The sequence below is a fragment of the Hyaena hyaena genome, unplaced genomic scaffold (genome assembly GCF_003009895.1).
Source record: "Hyaena hyaena isolate Hyena2069 unplaced genomic scaffold, ASM300989v1 scaffold_32, whole genome shotgun sequence".
Classification (NCBI taxonomy): Eukaryota; Metazoa; Chordata; class Mammalia; order Carnivora; family Hyaenidae; genus Hyaena; species Hyaena hyaena.
In genome coordinates, this window is record NW_024080663.1 from 960,243 (window position 1) to 978,936 (window position 18,694).

The window sequence follows — 18,694 nt, forward strand, 5'->3', positions numbered from 1 at the left end:
TTCAGAAGAAGGAAGAAGGAGTTTTGTAGGAAGGATGGTAGATTCACACCAAGTTTGAGGTATCTTGGGGTGCCTGGGTAGCCCTTTCGGTTAAGTGTCTGATTCTTGATTTTGGCTCAGGTCATGATCTCACAGTTCATGAGACTGAGCCCCATGTTGGGCTCTGCACTTACAGAATGGAGCCTGCTTGGGTTTTTCTCTCTCTCTGCCACCCCTTCTCCCCACGCCACTTATGCACATACACGCATGTGCTCTCTCTCTCTCAAAATAAATAAGTAAATAACTTAAAAAACATTTGAGGTGTCTTTAGGACAACCAGGTAGAGTTGTCTGGTGGGCAGTTGAAACATTGGTTGGAGAGAGATGATGGGTCAGAGCTAAAGATACGGGAGTTTTGGAAAGAATAGCTGAAGTCATGAGACTGTCAGAGCATGACAGGAGATACATTTATGAAAAGAGAAGGAGAGTTAAGGACAGATACTTCATGAAGCGTTCACGTTTAAGGAAATAAATCCAGATGGAATTTTATTTTGTGGTCAATCAGATATTATTTGTAATAGAAGTTGATGAATTGGGCCAATTCAATTAGTTAGGTGGCTTGAGATTCATTCTGCTAGGTTCTGATTATCTTATAATTTCATGACTAGCATTGTTGACATTTTAATTGTGTAAGGTCTCAAAATAAGAATAATAGAAGCTGCTTATTTGGATTTAACTACTTGGAACAGTGCAGAACTTCTTGGTCATGTGCAAATAATGGTAACCTTGAAAGAAAGGGATGTGCTAGCACAATATTCCTAGAGAATAATCCTGAGCATAGGGAGAGGTTTCCAAGATTTGAGTGAAACTAGATTTTTAAAATTCTTTAAAAATTCTTAAAAGAGGGGCGCCTAGGTGGCTTAGTCGGTTAAGCGTCCGACTTTCGCTTAGGTCATGATCTCGCGGTTCGTGGGTTCGAGCTCCGCGTCGGGCTCTGTGCTGACTGCCAGCTCAGAGCCTGGAGCCTGTTTCAGAGTCTGTATCTCCCTCTCTCTCTGACCCTCCCCTGCTCACGCTGTCTCTCTCTGTCTCTCTCCTAGAAATAAATAAAAAAATATATAAAAAAAAAATTCTTAAAAGAAATTCTTGAAAAAGGTGCACACATTTCAAGAGGGAAGACAGATCATGAAGCCTGGGCAATTTATATGTGGAAACATGGCTACACAATTACAAATGATCTCAAGTAGGAAAAAAAAGAACGTTCTATAACCAAAACCAAACCAAATGGTTTGGTATCACTGGGAGCTCTCCATGAGCTCATGAAACTGAGAACGAAGGTAAGCCTTGGTACCTCTTTGTAATAGTGTAAATAAGGTGAAAAAAAAAATCTAAGGTGATGAGAAGCATGTGAAAAACATTGAGCACACAGAAAGCATGGGTGTATAAATAATTATATATATTTAAGTTATGTTCAGAGCAAAAAGGTAAAGTCAGTCATTGGACAGCTGCTGAGATACACAGTGTAATAGTAACATGAGGTAAATGGAACCATTCCATTTCAATTTTGCTTCCACATTTTTCTTTAAGGAGAATAATATTAACTCTGGAAAGGATAGAACAAATAAGCTTAAAGGAAAATTGAAGCACAAGAGGGAATAGAGCACCGAAGACAGAGCTGCTCAGACTCTGATGGGTTCCACTTCAGGAAGGAGAAAACTTTATAGGCATGACAAAAGAACGTTGTCAGGCAATCTTGGAGTCTCAAGTGAAGAGGTACCTGAAGACTGAAAGCGGCAAGTCCCCGAATTTTTTGAAGAGGGACAAAGGGGAATTATGAATATTTAAAGACTGGTGAACTTACTGGTTAATCCCTGGCAAAGTTGTAGAATGAATTATTGAACAGTGTTGTATTTAGACAAGCAATGTATGAGAGATAACATTTGATTACTAAAACCAAAGCATTTAAAACTAACTTTTTTTCTTTTGCTTAATTTTTCAAGATCTGCAGATGATGAAGATTGTGGTAGTGGTAACAATAGCTAACATTTACTAATGCCTTTATATGTGTCAGGAACTACTTTAAGCACTTAAAAGTATCTATTTAGTCTTCTCCCAAATTTGAAGTAGGGACCATGTTTATCCCGATTAGGTAGGTGAAGAAATTGAGGAATGAAGATATCTAGATCATGGGAATTCAGTATATCTGGGTTTTAGCATAGCTTTGGACAAGGTTTCTTATTTTATTCTATTTTTTTTAAATGTTACTTATTTATGTATGAGAGAGAGCAAGCAGGGGAAGGGTGGAGAGAGAGGGAGAGACAGAATCCCAAGCAGGCCTTGCACTACCAGTGCAGAGCCTGACTGGGTACTTGATCCTATGAGTGATATTATGACCTGAGTTGAAATCAAGAGTTGGTAGCTTTACTGACTGAGGCAGCCAGGCTCATGTTTCTTATTTTGTTCTTTTGGAAATTTTTGTAAATGCAAACAGAAAAAAATATATAGCTGAAAGTGATTGTCTCAACATTAAAAACAACAACAATGACTTATAATGAGAGAGCCCCCCTCCCCACGAATAATCAAAGGGTAATGGTAAACTTGGTTGTTGTATTCAGTGAAAAAACAGTTTTTCAACTTGATGGCATTCATTCATTCATTTACTCATTCATGATGATTGTTTGTTTTGCTCCAGTTAGTGCTGAGCTCAGTGCTGTGCGGGAGATCTATATGAGATGCAGTGATGTCCCTACCTTAAGAAATCCTGGCTGGAGAGGTGTCTGGGTGGCTCAGTTGGTTAAGCATCTGCCTCTTGATTTTAGCTTCGGTTGAGATCTCATGGTAGTGAGATGGAGCCTGGCATTGGGCATCCAGGCTCCATGCTGAGCCTGGAGCTTGCCCGAGATTCTCTCTCTTTCACTGCCATGACCCCTACCCCTCACCACTCACACTTTCTGTCAAAATAAATAAGCATTTAAAAAATGTTTCTTTTTTTTTTTTTTTAAATTTTTTTTTTTTTTAATGTTTTATTTATTTCTAGGGGAGAGAGAGAGACAGCGTGAGCAGGGGAGGGTCAGAGAGACAGGGAGACACAGACTCCGAAACAGGCTCCAGGCTCTGAGCTGGCAGTCAGCACAGAGCCCGATGCGGGGCTCAAACCCATGAACCATGAGATCATGACCCAAGTGAAAGTCGGACGCTTAACCGACTAAGCCACCCAGGCGCCCCTAAAAAATGTTTCTTAAACAAATCCTGGCTGGGGGCACCTGGGTGGCTCAGTTGGTTAAACGTCTGACCAGTTCAGGTCATGATCTTGTGGTCCATGGGTTCCAGCCCTGCATCAGGCTCTGTGCTGACAGCTCAGAGTCTGGAACCTGCTTTAGATTCTGTGTCTCCCTCTCTCCACCCCTCCCCCACTCATGCTCAGTCTCAGTTTCTCAAAAATGAATAAATGTTAAAAAAAATTAAAAAAATAATCCTGGCTGGAGGGAAGAGACCATGTAATGGAAGTGGGCTGGGAAGAAGATAACAAAGGTTTAGAATGTGGGATGCTCTGGGAAATGATGCTGCCCCAGCCCTGTTGAACCAATTACAAATGTTTCTGAAATGGCATCACATTCTTTCTTTTCTCACCTGTGCTCCCGGTAGACTGGGGAAAGCAGGCGAGACTGTGGGGGCTGAAGGACTGCTAAGGATTAGAAATGTGGTTAAGTGGAGCAGAATCTCCATAGATTCTTCTCTTTGCTCACCTCTTCAAACTCTACTGAGAGGGAACCACAGAGGAAGTTCTCAATGGGGTGAGGTTTGTGGTTTTGATGTTTCTTAGAATTAATTGTGATGTTGTGGTCAGAGAGTCTGACAAACAGAAGAATGGACTCAAGTTGTGCTATTTCACTAATCCCTTAACTTTTCATGGTCTTTTGTTTTCCTCCTACAAAATGGAGATGATGACACTGGCTTTTGCAAATACTCCTAGGGTCTTTGGACAAATGAGATACAGATGTGAAAGCTTTGTTTTTATTTCTTGTGAAGCCTTAGCACTGTGTAAGAATAGGTGCTGTTACTATTGTCACTGATCTTGAAATTCTTTTACTTATGAGATGTCCTTTATGTTCTAGATATGTGAGTGTAGGTTGATTTTGAATTGCAGTTGTAGCTCATTTTATTTATTTATTTATCAATTTATTTATTTATTTATTTTTAAAAATATTTTTATTTATTTCTAGGAGAGAGAGAGTGTGAGCAGGGGAGGGTCAGAGAGAGAGGGAGATACAGACTCTGAAACAGGCTCCAGGCTCTGAGCTGGCAGTCAGCACAGAGCCCGACGCGGGGCTCGAACCCACGAACTGCGAGATCATGACCTAAGCGAAAGTCGGACGCTTAACCGACTAAGCCATCCAGGCACCCCTATTTATTTATTTTTTAAAAGTTTTTATTTATTTGGAAGTGGGGGTGAAGGGCAGAAAGAGAGAGAGAAAGATTCCCAAACAGGCTCCACAGTGTCCGTGCAGAGCCTGACAAGAGGCTTGATCTCAGGAACTGTGGGATCATGGCCTGTGAATAGCAGTTGTAGCTCATTTTAATATGTTGCATCCCCTGTGTCAATCATAGATGCAACTATATTTTTGAAAACTTGGTGCTTAGGACAGGAACCAGTTTTGATTTCCATTCAGAGCTTCAGAGAATAACCTGGTTCCATGTCTTTAGTGGTTTGACTGAATCCACTCAGTCATTGGAGTTTTATGAAAAAACTGTGAAGTATAAATATTACTTAACCCTGCTCCTGGGGTGTCTTAGGAAGGTAGACATCCCACAGGGTTCCTGATGAGGGAACTTGTTGAGGCAGTAAATTTTCAGGGACTCTCTTCTCCAGAGGCACCAGTGTCATTGAAATAAGTGAAAATATTTGGATTTTACTTTAAGAGAAGCTAGGTAGTTTAAGCCTGAAGATTAGAAAGTAGAAGCCCTGTTTGACTTTCAGCCAGAACTATGCTGCACTTGTTTACAGTCTAGTTAGACTTCAGTGCTTAGCCTCTGATTTTTATTGGTCAGAGTTTTCTAAAGAAGCAGCTTTTCTTTTTTACCATACAGTAATGTTAAGAAAGTTCCTGGGGATCCTTGTCAGGGTAGGTCTTTGCAAAGTAGCATTATCATTCTGTAGCACACTGGAAAAACCTCGCCCTGTTATCAAAAAGCAGTTTCCTTAATAACTATCAAAATTATTATACCTCATCACATGTCCTCCTTTGTGGGTGGGCTATTATGTTTGGCAAAGAAATGTGGCACAGCACATTTTGTTGAAGAAACCTTTCCCTCTCTGGAAGAAACATGCAATCCCAGTATGGCACTGTGGAAAATTGTGCACAGGTTTTTTTTGTTGTTGTTGTTGAGTATTCTAGCACATTCCTCCATTTTCATGTACCATTGTTAGGTGAATGTTTCTAGATGTTCATGACAAGTGAGAAGTTCTTCCTGTAACTTTGTTTTAACCATGAGGTACTTCGGCACCATGTATTTCACCCATTATTATTTTAGGAAGTCCTGAGAACTCTAAATAATTCAATGATCCAAACACACACGAAGGTATACCTTCAGCAAAGATCTGGACTGTTTGCTCTCCTTTACACTCCCTGACAGAATGAAGAGGGAAAAGATGTATATGATTGGCCCAGGAGGCTGGTTTCTGGGCAAGTGACCTGTTAAGACATGCTTGGCACCATGCTGGGAAGGGCCCAGAACTTCATTTAACGCTGTGCTGCCGCCATATGGATATTTTGAATGCTTTTTGCACAAGGGTCCCCAGATTTTCTTTGTATACTGGCTGCACAAATTGTGTAGCAGGTCCTGCGTTGCGGCCATTAACTGTCTTATTAACTGCTCAAAGGTCCCAGATATTGACAAAAAGCAAATGAGATGAAGGGCACTGTCCACTGGCAAGCCAAAAATGCTAAAGAAATAACTAGAACCTGCCAGGACCTGTATTTGTTATTGTTTTAATATTGGTCTGTGTATCAGGTAGATTTCTGTTTTATGCAAAGAATTCTCTGCCTCCCAAATTCCTATGTTTACAAGTCTAGAAAAAATGCTTTGGGAGTGGAAAGAAATAGGGAGTGGACCTGGGGAAATGTGAGAGCTCCTTATTATTTTGCGTCACGAGCAGCTTTGGCCGGCAAATCTGGCGCTGCTGCTCAAATTCCAGTGTCAGGACTTTACATGGCTCCCTTCCAAATGGAGTCAATCCTAGGCAGGTGCTTGTTGTGATTATTCCTGTTGTCTAAATTTTGACAGAGCTCACCTCCTTCACACCTGTGCTTAAATGTCACCCTCTACACAAGGCACACTGTGCCAACGCCACTGTGATCTGCAACCCACTCCTAGTTTCCTTTATTTCACTTCCTTTCATTTAAATGCATAAGGTTTGGCACACAGTGGGTGCTCAATAACCATTAATTGAATAAAGGAATGAGAGCATGAGCTGATCGCCCACATTCCTAGCAGTTAAAGATAAGCCTTGATGAGAATAAAAGTGTGAGCTTCATTCTTATCCCCTTTCTCCCCAGCTGGGTCTGTTCTCCAAAAGATTGATTGATTCTAGTTCTCCAAATTCTTCTGAGGTCAACCCCCAAACAGTGCTATTTTTATGATCTCCAGCCAGTTTAAGATCTAGGAGTTTTCCAGTCTTAGTGTCCCCATGTTATTAAGGAACAGCATTTTCTGAGGTCATAGTAGGAATGGAGATAAGATAATGTGTTCCTTACAGAGGAGGATGTCAAGAGCATGTGGAATATTACTAATTGTAAGCGGATCTTTCTGTTTCTGTGGGGAATTCACCTGGGTCTTTTCACTGTTTTCACATGGGCCAAGTTTCCTCTCAGAGAGGAGCCGTGTAGGGGATTACAGTCAGTCTGCATCCCCTTCTTCCCGAGAATGCTGGAGATATTGGTGTCGTCCATTCCAGCAATATTTTTTTAACTTTTAATTTTTTACTTTTTAAGAGGCGGGGCAGGGAGGCGCAGAGGGAGAGAGAGAATCCCAAGTGGAGCCCAAGCAGGGCTTGATCCCACAACCTTGGGATCTGGGATCATGACCTGAGTGGAAATTAAGAGTCGGATACTCAACTGACTGAGCCACTCAGATGCCCCCATTCCAGCAATATTAAGAGTGAATTTCAAATTACTAGTCTATTTCAATAGCTTTGTTTGTATAAAAATCAGCTAGTTGTTAAAATATGTACTAACTTGAAAGAGCCTCAAGAGACTTTTCAGAGTAATACCTAACCAATTTGAAATAACCCTATTTTTGAGCTATAGCTGAAAAATGGACTCTTTGGTGAAGAGATACTTCTATCTAAGTTAATAAAGTAAAGGAAGAGTTGGCACATGGATAAAGTAATGAAAGAAAAATGTGACAGTAAGTGTGCAAAATAGAATACATATTTGGTATACCTGAACTGATTTACTGTCTTTTAAACAATCATGTGTAATTTCATAATTTTTTCTTTATTCTCTTTAAGTCTTTGAGAAGACTTCTGACAATCTAAAATTCAGTTTACCAATATGAGAAATGAATGACACTATTATAGTAATTTAGCTTTCAGTTTGAGAGCCAACATGCCACATTCTGTCTACCTACTGTGTTTAATCTATTTTTCTTAGAGGAACCAGAAGACTGGCCCTTGGTTCTGTCAAGTTATAGGCATATACATTTGTTTTTTCCAACTCCTTGGAGTAGAAATAATGACTTCTTGGACATCCCAAACCAGGTGGAATAAATAAAACAACAACGATCATCTCATTTCATAGCCAGGAAATGGAGGAACAAATTTTAATATAAAAACCAAATAGCATATAGGAGGATTAGGAGGAACTTAACGGAGGAACAAGGGGGAAAAGAACGGGGAAATGGTGGGGAAAGGTAGAGAGGCAAACCATGAGAGACTCTTGAATGCTGACAAAAACTGAGGACGGATGGATGTNGAGAGACTCTTGAATGCTGACAAAAACTGAGGACGGATGGATGTGGGGGGGAGGGGGGATGGGCATGGAGGAGGGCACTTGTGGGGATGAGCACTGGGTGTTATGTGGAAACTAATTTGACAATAAACTATTTGTAAAAAAAAAAAATAAAACATTAAAAATTAAAAAATAAATAAAAACCAAATAGATCTGAGAATGTAAAAAAGCTTTTTTGGGGGGCACCTGGGTGGCTCAGTCAGTGAAACATCCGACTTCGGCTCAGGTCATGATCTCATGGTTCATGGGTTCGAGCCCCACTTCAGGCTCTGTGCTAATGGTCTGGAAGCCTAGAGCCTGCTTCAGATTCTGTCTCCCTCTATCTCTGCCCTTCCCCTGTGCACGTGCTGTCTTTCTGTCTCTCTCTCTCAAAAATAAATGTTAAAAAATTTAAGTCTTTTTCTTTTCTAATAAAGTCTATGAGGTGCACTGGGATAGTCTTAAGGTTTTGTTTCTGAAGTATACAAATTTATTTCAGTGTAAGGAAATAGGAGGGAAACGGTTAAAATGAGAAGATTGTGTTTGAGTTTTAGTTTAGGTCAGAGATTTGCAAGATTTTAAATACTTCCAAAAGTGAAACAGTCCCAGCAACTTTCTGGATACTGAATGTTTTCATTTTCCTGGGGGGATGGGGGGGCGGGGCTCTGAGGTGGCTTCCTTGTAAGGCCAGGGTGGAGAAAGCTGGCATCTCCCAGGGCTTCTAGGAGGCAGATGAGGGGATGTGTTGTTTCCATGGACATGCCACTGCTCCATTTTTCCCTCCAGGTTGTGACAAATGTGACTGTGCTTAGCCTGGTGAGGTGCAGGCTAGTGTGAATTTATTCCCGTGAACTGCCCCCGCCCCCAATTTTACCCCCTACAACCTTCATATAAACATATTACTTCCAAGACAGAATTACTTTGTGATCTTGGGACACCTGGGTGGCTATGTTTTTGGCTCAGGTCATGATCTTTCATGGGATCTTTGTGGGTTTGAACCCTATGTTGGGCTCTGCAGAGCTGGCTTGGGATTCTCTCTATACCCCTCTCTCTACCTCTCCCTAACTTGTGTGCTCTGTGGCTCTCTCTCAAAATAAATAAACTTAAGAAGAAAGAATTACTTTGTGATCTTACTTTGGAGATTTGCTTAATTCCTTATAATGGGATATATTCAGGCCAAATGGAGTAATTAAAAAGGAGTTTGAGCGTGTGTGTGTGTGTGTGTGTGTGTGTGTGTGTGTGTGAGAGAGAGAGAGAGAGAGAGAGAGAGAGAGAGAGAATGAGAGAGAGAGAGTTTTAATCATCCCAGAAAGGACACACTGATATATTCAGGAACCTACTTACTCTCCTGTCTGCTTGTAAGGCATTATGCCTCTATTTGCATTCAGAGCCCTCAGTACAAATTCCTAGTCTTCCTGAATAACTATATGCAGTCATATCTTTAGAACATGTGCTGCTTCAGTGGGAGTTATAAGGGGCTGGAGGTAATAAGGGCTAAAAGAAGGGTGTGCTATGATTCAAAAAAGAAAATGGGGAACAGGGGGCTACTTGTGTGTTTCACTGGCTACATGACATAGTTTAGTAAATTAGGAGGTAGAAGCAAAGGCTGAGCCTGTGCCCACACAACTCACACAGTGTAATAAAGTAACCTTTAGACAACAGCTGTAATGCACAAAGCCCATGCCAAAAACAACAGAGCAGGGCCCAGTTCCTGTCCCTTAAAGCCTGACAGCTGAAACAGTGGCTGAGTTTAACGACAAAAAAAAAAAAAGAAAAAAAAAAAAGAACAAAACAAACAATGATCCAAACCAAAGTTTTCTGAAGAAAGGAAAATGTACTAATTAGAAGTTAGACCTTTCAAAAGCATTGTCTTATGGAAAAGTGCCAGCCTTACTGGTGGACTTCTGGACTTCTGGTTCCTTACTATTGGCTGAGAAAATGTTTCAATGTATTGAATCCTTTTTGGGTTCTGAGACATTGTATCCATTTAATAAAAATTCTAAATTTGGATTATCATTATTATTTATGCTCTGGGAATTGGAAGAGCAAAGAATAATATCCTCCCACCTATCCTGATTTAGCATCTTTTTTAAAAAAAATATAATTTATTGTTAAATTGGCTTAAGTATTCATTTCTTCCCGACAGCTAACTTCAGTGGAAGAAAATGCTGAGAGATTGGGATGTGGATTTCCAAGTTGTTAAAAAATTCTATCACAAATTGTAGCTAATCACAAATGACTGTGCTACAGATTTACAGGTTACTGCCAAATACAGGATTTTATAAAATTAAAAAAAAAAAGGCTGGGTCATTTAAGGAAAGTAGTTTATTACTTGTTTTGATTCTTTCCCAGAACAGACATAAGAAATGCACTATTTTCCTTCCCGGTATTAATGAGATATTTTCCAAATCCATTGCCTTGCATGCAACTGCATTCCTTCATCGGGATCTTATTCAGTTTGTGACTCTGCTGAAAACTGATATCAAAGAATTAATCTGATACGTGCTTTTACCTACTTTTCTCTTGTTTAATGCTTAGTTTAAGTACAGCCACATTCGTTTTCATTCTGTTAGGCTTTCTGTAACATACTACCGCACTACAAATAAAAAGTTTCGAGTTGTTGGTTTCATTTCTTTCTCTCTCCCCCTTCCAAAAGAGAAACTTTTTGGTGTATTCACTGTTTAAAAAAGTTGCTAAGCTGGGGACCTGCTTTTTGATCTGGCAAACACCAACTGAAGGAAAACCTGCATTTTTAAGGCACATAGAAGGTGAATGTCAACCAGACTGCCTCCTTAGCTTCTGACTGCTCCTAAAAACATAGGCACGGTTTTTGCGACAATAAAGAACATTGCCCTGCACTCAGGTTCCGAAGCCCAAGAATTACAGAGGGTCACAGGGGTTAAGAGAGCGACAGAGCCGCGTCCATGAAGGATGACAGTTCTGTTTTTCCACTTACAGGGGCTCAGCAGCAGGGGCACTCGCAACGTGTCTGCCGTTCCCCTAAGCAACCACCTCCGTGAGTTATAACTGTACGGAGACTTACTGTGATGGCCTGAAGTCTTTCCTTCACCAGCTCAGCTTCTTCCATTCTAGAAGTGAAGGGCAGGCAGACGGTGCAGGAAGTCCAAAGCTACCATAAAGCAGGAGCCTCCTTGGGGAGAGGAGAGGGGTGACAGAGGAGAAGCTCTTTGCACCAGTGGAGGAAGGCAGAAATCCCCGGCTCGGCAGGAGCGTCTCTGAGCAGATGTACAGATCAGGCCAGACAGACACATGTAATGAGAGTGTGCTGGGGAGGCAGACCCTGAGGCTGCTGGCGAGAGCTGACTGACAAGTTTGAACGGCAGCCGCACCAGCCCTTTTCCTTCAGGAGCTGCCAGCTCTTTGTTGTAATGTGCACAGTTAGCAAGTCACATTTTCTTATTAACTGTTCCTTACCCAACTCATTATTTTCCAGGAGTGGCACGGGAAAGCCCATGAGCTGAGCGTTTAATCAGCCTCTGCTCTAACAACACACAGCCATCCCTGTATGTGTGGTTCCTTGTGTGTTGGTACAGAGTTTACCTGCACCCTCCTCCAGAGTTTCCAAAAATGGGGACTCACCTTGACTGGCCTAAGCCACTTGCTTGCCTTTCTTCTTCTGATTGGCTTCAGATAATACTACTAATAAATTCTACAGTTATTTTAGAACTTAACATAGTGGTAAATTGACATCACATCGCCCTTCCCTCTCTCTCTGCTCCTGCTTTAGCAGTTTGTTTCAAACGTTGGAATCTTTAGGTCATGGAGAAATCGAAGGTGTTAACATGACTATTGGCCCACCAGCCGTGTTCAGTGAGGTTTAAATGTCAACACAGCCCTTGGTTATTTCTTGTCCTGGATTTCCATGGGATGCTGTTCTTTCTTGGACCTTATTCAGAAATGACACTCTCAGGTTTCAGGAAGGTGCCCATTTTGACCTGACCAGTTGTGTAAGAGAAAGGAGTGAGCCCTTCAAAGTGTGACCAGACATTCTGTAACTCATGCAGCCTGACATTGTGTGGGTGTTCCCTTGCCCTTTAGAAAAAGAACGTCAAGCCCAGTAAAACTCTTAGCAGAGGCTGGAAGTTTTACAATTGACTTTGTTTTCTTTCCCCTATGATTCCTTTGATTAAATTTTGATGTAGCAAACCCTAATTACCATCTACCTCATTGTTACGTGTTTGGATGCTCTCAAGTACCTTCATATCAACATTCAGCTGAAGAGGTTAAAAAGACATGCCAAATAGCAAACCTGTGGTTTAATGTCCTTTGCATTGTTGATTGTAATAACAATAGCTAATACTTATTGAGTACTCTCTATAGACAAATGCTTCACATACCATATGTCTTACAAGGTGCTGGAAGAGAATGCTATTATCTCCATTTTAAAAATGAGGAAACTGTGGCTCAGAGGTGTAATTTGCCACACAGCTAAGAATGGCAAAACTAGGATGGGCTGACTGATTTTATAATAGCCATTCACTAGGGCCTACTCAAGGAAACGGGCAAGGTGAGACCCAGGCTGAAGGTTATTATCGGTCTTTATGAGCCAGAGTTGGAGCTCCAGCCGCCTCCTCCATCTGGCTCCCAGAACACTTACAGCTGGATACAGCCCCCTTCGGCACAACTCCGTGGGAATAACGAAGTAACTTAGTGGCCCTAGAGAGAAAAGATTTTTCCGTATTGTCATTTGGACAACCCAACCACAGAGCCCTAGGTAAAACTCACCAATTTCAAGAGTCTGAAATCATGCTTGAGAATAGTGTGTCCTTGTTTATACATACTCAAGAGAGACATTTCAGAAAACTAGAGAATTGGAAAATTGGTTAGGCATGGACCAACTTTGGTTATTATTGGATGGATATTCAAGTTAAAAAAATCAAACCTTAAAACTTTTGCTTTTGTTTATATGTAGGTCCTTGCTGAAATTAAATACAAGAGAACAGTAGTGATAAATATCTCAGTCAAAATTGCATGTTTGCTGCCCAGAATGGATGGGCGGTCATCCAATTATTAGTCTGGATCTTTTCCTAAAAACAATTTACCGTTCAAATCTCATTTTTGCTCTGGGAAAACCCAAAGGTTTTCTAGTGTAAGGGAGGATTCAATAAAATAAGACTAAGGAATTTAGGAGGGAGCAGAATTGTGGCAATTGATTGCTATCATAATGTGTTTATTCATTTATTTAGCTGATAATTACTAATATTTTTAGAACATTTGTTATTCATTCTGCACGTATTTATTGAGCACCTATGATGAGTCAGGCGCTGTGCTAGGTGTTCGGGGTACAAAGGTGATCAAAATTCCTGCTCTCTGGAACTTCTATTCTGGTAGGCAATGAAAGAGAAACATAATAAGCAAGCAAAATAGAGTAAGTGAGAAGGTGATTACGTTAGTTGGATTCCTTGAGAAACATTTGGCAAGATGGGTTAAAAGTAATGGATTTTATTAGGAGAATGGCTGTATGAGAGAAGATGGAGGTAGGCAGAGAGGGCGGGAGATGGCAAAGCGTGGGAGAGTGGTCAGACCGGGATGCAAGTCTGGCTCCAGTGAGGGAGAGACAAAGAGAAAGTTGAGTGGAAACAGCCTGATCTGCAGTGCAGCCTAAATCAGACCAAAAGGCCATCTGAAAGTCCTGGAGCCAAAGTCAGCTACCAGAGAGGGCTTGCATCTCCCAGGGATGAGCCTGTTTTAGCATTCCTGCCCTACTCAGCCATTGGCTGGGAATAGCCCCTGAGAGGCATGGTCTTGAGGCAGATGCAGGGCTGGATTTCAGGGTGAAACAGCTGGGACCCTTTATCAGTTATGCTCCTTTATTTGGATGTTTGGGAGGCACATTTTTATGACAGACATGGTGATAAGTGCAATGGAAAGAAAATTGAGCAAGGAAGGAGAATAAAGTTTGCTAATGAGTAGAAGGTTGCAATTTGGAATTTAGAATGAGAAGGGAGCATTTGAAGAAGGCCTTGAAGGAGGGGTGGGGGTCAGCCATGAGGTTGCTGGTGGGAAGAATGTATCCAGGGAAGTCTGTGCAAAGGCTCTAAGGTGAACTACGCCTGGCATAACTATACCTTTTAGGAGACCACAGGGCCACTGTGGTTTGTGGTTGGAAATATATCAGGCTTCAACCCATGTAGAGTCTCATAGAACACTGTGAGGACTTTGCTTTTATTCTGTGTGAGATGAGAAGCCAGTGAGATATTTTGAACTGAAAAGTGACGTGACCTAGCATGTTTTATAAGGATGGAAGGAGTGAGACTATGTAGGATACTATTGCTGTAATCCAGTTGAGAAATGATGGCCACTTGAGCCAAGGTGATAGCAATGAGCATATGGGGAATTGGTTGAACTGTAGAACTACGAGGATTTCCTGATATTGGATATAGACTTTGAGAGAAAGAGAAGATTCATGATAACTCTATGACTTTTGGACTGAACCAATGGAATTTGCCATCAACTGAGATAGGTTGGTGAAATAGTTCTGTTTTTACAGACAGGGGAGTACCAAGAGCTTAGTTTTGGACAAGTCAATTAGTTATCACATGGAGATGTTGAGGAGAAATTGGATACATGAGTTTGGCATTCTGGAAAGAAGCCTCAGCTGGCTTTGTAAAATATATTGTATCTCAGAAAGTAAGCAGGATCACAAAATATTTAGAACTGTAGTCCCCAAAGCAGTATAATGTAGTGAACTAGTATTCATTAAATGTTAACCAGATATTCATAACCAAATTCAGTCTTTGTAAAACAGATATATGATAGAACTTATATACTTCCAGATATCTTGTTAAAGCAATTTTAGTGAAGACTATGTTGTTTGCCAACCAATATAAATGAGTATGGCAAGAGTTAGGAGGCACAAATCAATTACCCAAGCTTACATTACATTAGGAGTTAAGGGATATAAGCGGTTCTGAGACAGTGTCCTTTCTTAAAATGAATTCGCTATCTGGTTGGAGAGGTAAGACATATACTAGAAACAGTTAGGGGACAAAGAATAGTAAACCAGCTGTCATCATACTGTGATAAAACAAAGTGCTAACTATTGCACTATTTGGGACCAGGATAGTATATAGCACAGGGAAAAAGGGTATTGTGTAGCACAAGCAGTAGGTGTGAAATGAAGAAGATAAAGATTAGTGCGAGTTGCAGAAAAGCCACTGCAGGGAAAGAGCAGAACTTAAAAGCCGAGAAGTCATTTCTAAGTGTGAGAGGGAGGAAAACATAATGTGATAGAGGATGAGAAAGGGGATGGTCCTACCTGGGTTAGAGAGGACAAATTAAATAGAAAGACTGGTAGAAATATACATTCATGCATAGAATTTGATGTTTAGAGAAAATGGACTAGGGGAGTGGGAGATGAAAGATCAAATTCATATTTTAGGAGAAAAAAACTGTTGGCTTCAGGACATACAGAAAGAGGAAAAGGTTAGGGAGGAAGGTAGGAGATATGAAATGTGAGTGCCTATGGAAAGAGTTTCTGGGCACCTGAGTGGCTCAGTTGGTTGAGCATCTGGCTTTGATTTTGTCTTAGGTCATGATCTTGAGATCCGTGGGATTGAGCCCCATCTCTGGCTCTGTGTTGACAGTGTGGAGCCTGCTTGGGATTCTCTCTCTCTCTCTCTCTCTCTCTCCCTCTCCCTCTCCCTCTCCCTCTCCCTCTCTCTCTCCCTCTCTCTCTCTCTCTCTGCCCCCTGCTCTACTGGCTCTCTTTGTCTCTCTGTTTCTCTCTCTTTCTCAAAACAAATAAATAAATAACAAAAAATAAAAGGGTTTAAAAATTTGCCAATGTTCTGAAGCGGGAAAGTCCCCAGGCTTCTTCCTGTCTTTCAGAAGGTCTGAATCCAGAGGTCAGGAAATAGGACAAAGTAAGTGGAATAGTACTTAAGGTGCTAATTTAAATATTATATAACCCCAAAGTAATGGCAGTGGGAATGGTTTATAAGGGTGGAAGCCAAAAAATGTTTCAGCGTTAAATTGGAGAGAAGAATGAAAATTTGTAGGTTCCAAATTGAGTCCAAAAGGGAAGCTTAGATTAGAGATTTTGCATTGAAAACACAGAGAATTAAATTCAAATAAAATAGTGGCAGGAAGAAAATTGAAGGAAACCAAAGGCAGGAAGTAAATATTTCTTGGATATATATGCAAAAAGAGTATATTAGAGCTCTTTTGAACCCAGATCCTGTTAAAAAAAAGTGAATGTTCACTCTCCCTTTGACTCTTTTCTCTCTATCATTCAATGTCCTTCTTTCTTTATGACTTCACATATTTCTGAAGGCCAGAAATGGTGTCAGCCTAAAGACAGGGAATTTCCTTTTTCATAATATGTCTCTGAAAGAATTGTTAAAAAAAATCCAGACCCTCAGATTTATTACATACTAACCAGACCATCTCAATTCTGCTTACCTCTGACTCTTATTCTCCCACATCACTGGGAAATACGGGCTTTTTTGCATCCTTTCCTTTTCTAGTAAACTACAGGATGGGGTGGGATTTAATTGTTATGCACAAGTAACAAACAGGTATGTGAATAGGGAAGCTTCATAAATTACAAGAGATTCCTGATAATGATTTATTTTCATCTCAAGAGTATTCTCTATAATTGGGATGGCAATATATTCATGTCTTTGATAGTTAATTTGAGCTTTATGGTTTAGAGGGTAAGTGGGGAAGATGCAATAGGCTTCAAGACAGTCTACAGTGCAGGTGCTCTTCTTTCTCGAACCATCCACGGCATTGGACAGACTTGTTTCCTCCTCCCTTCTTTCTTCCCTTGGCCTCTGGGATATCTGACTCTCTTGATTTACTCTTATTTCACTGGGATCTCTTTCTTAGCTTTCTTTGTTCATTCCTTTTACACGACACTTAAAATTGGACTGCACCAGGGCTCAGTTGTTGGCGCCTTTTTTTTCTCCATGCATCTCTACTCACTCCCCAGGGATCTCATTTAGTCTCATTGTAATGCTTTTTATATGCCCAAACTCTGAATTTGTTCATATCTCCAGTGTAGACTTCTTTTCTGTCTAAGGCTGTTACCTCCACCTGGAACCCACTTCCCCCAGATATCTATATGGCTCATTGCCTCACCTTTTTCTGGCCTTTGCCAAGATATCACCTTCCCAGTGAGGCTTCCCTTGACCACAGATAATTGCCAAAACCTCTCTCTGGTTCTAGAAATTCCTCTCACCTTGTTCTATTGGTTGCCATAACTTTTCTCATCTTCTATAGTACTATAGATTTCACTCTTTCTGTTTGTTTATTGCCTGTGTTCTTTCACTAGACAATAACTTCTAGATAGTGAAAAGTTCTGTCTGTATTCTAAGTGCTTAGAACAGTCCTGGTTCCTATGAACACTCAACAAATAATTGCTGAATAATGATGATTGTAATCTTCTATTTGATTGTCCATTTGTGCCAGGTGCTTTATAGGCCTACTTAATGGATTTGGAAATCAGTAATCAACACTACTGTATCCAGCGGGCAGTGAAACAGGATTTAATTCTAGGAGTGTCTAGTCTCAAAGCTTCATCTCAGTCCACAATATCATCCCATCTCTGTTTTTCTTTAGTTGTAATAGGTACCATAGCATGAGGTTTAACCACATATATCATTATATGCCTAGAATAATACATTATGCATGACAAGCAAATTTGATTATTTTGATGATTTGTGGAATTGATTTTTTAAGACTGTACACAGTCTATAGCCATTTTTTTATTTTTATTTTTATTTTTATTTATTTATTTATTTATTTACAAATAGTTTATTGTCAAATTAGTTTCCACATAACACTCAGTGCTCATCCCCACAAGTGTCCTCCTCCATGCCCATCCCAACAACCCCCCCACATCCATCAGTCCTCAGTTTTTGTCAGCATTCAAGAGTCTCTCATGGTTTGCCTCACTCCCTTTCCCCCACCATTTCCCCCCTTCTTCTCCCCCTTGTTCCTCCATCAAGTTCCTCCTAATCCTCCTATACGTGCAAACATATGATATTTGTCCTTCTCTGCCTGACTTCTTTCGCTCAGCATAACACCCTCAAGGTCCATCCATGTTGCTACACATTATAGCCACTTTTTTTAAAAAGGCAACTTGTGTAAAGATTATGCTATGACTTTTCTGTAAGTAAAGTATTGCAAAGGTACATCGGTACAAAAAAATTCTACTAACAGATAGTAGAAGTGTGGTTAAGCATATTGCTTTCGAATTAAGCATCATACAGCTCTTTCAGGTTGAGTCTCCTAGAATTGCAACAACTGATTTAGTGGAAAGAATATAGAATTTGTTCAATTATTGGACTTTTGGGAATGAAGGAGGCACCTGTTTTCAGAACACAGCCTCAAGTTGCCTAACAGCCTATCAAAAATAGCCACTAATAAAAAATTACCTACTAACCAACCAAATATATGTAGCAAAATAATTCCCCCAAACACCCATCAAACACAATGAAGTTGTTTTATAATTTGTTTTCTCTCATGTGCACATTACCTGAGAAGTTAATATTTAACATATTTGGGATGTTATGTTCTAGTTTTCTCTGCTTCAGTTTATAAATGGACATGAAAATAGTTGGTATCATGAAAAGCATTAGCATCTCTTTAAACCGGGGAAAAGCAAGAGGCTAAATAGTCTGTCATTATCATCCCACCAAGATCAAGGACTGTAGATGCCTCAGCACAATTAATTCTCTGCCATTTACCACTCACACAGAT

General features: G+C 40.5%; 1 protein-coding gene across 1 annotated transcript in view; it reads right to left on the bottom strand.

Annotated features, from left to right (window-relative positions):
• Positions 1-11,281, bottom strand: part of PALMD (palmdelphin) — a 47,993-nt gene extending 36,712 nt beyond the window's left edge. The window contains exon 1 of the mRNA XM_039228441.1: positions 11,010-11,281. Coding sequence (XP_039084372.1) covers positions 11,010-11,054 — 45 coding nt within the window. The 5' untranslated portion in view covers positions 11,055-11,281. The remainder of the gene's footprint in view (positions 1-11,009) is intronic.
• Positions 11,282-18,694: the final 7,413 nt, after the last annotated feature.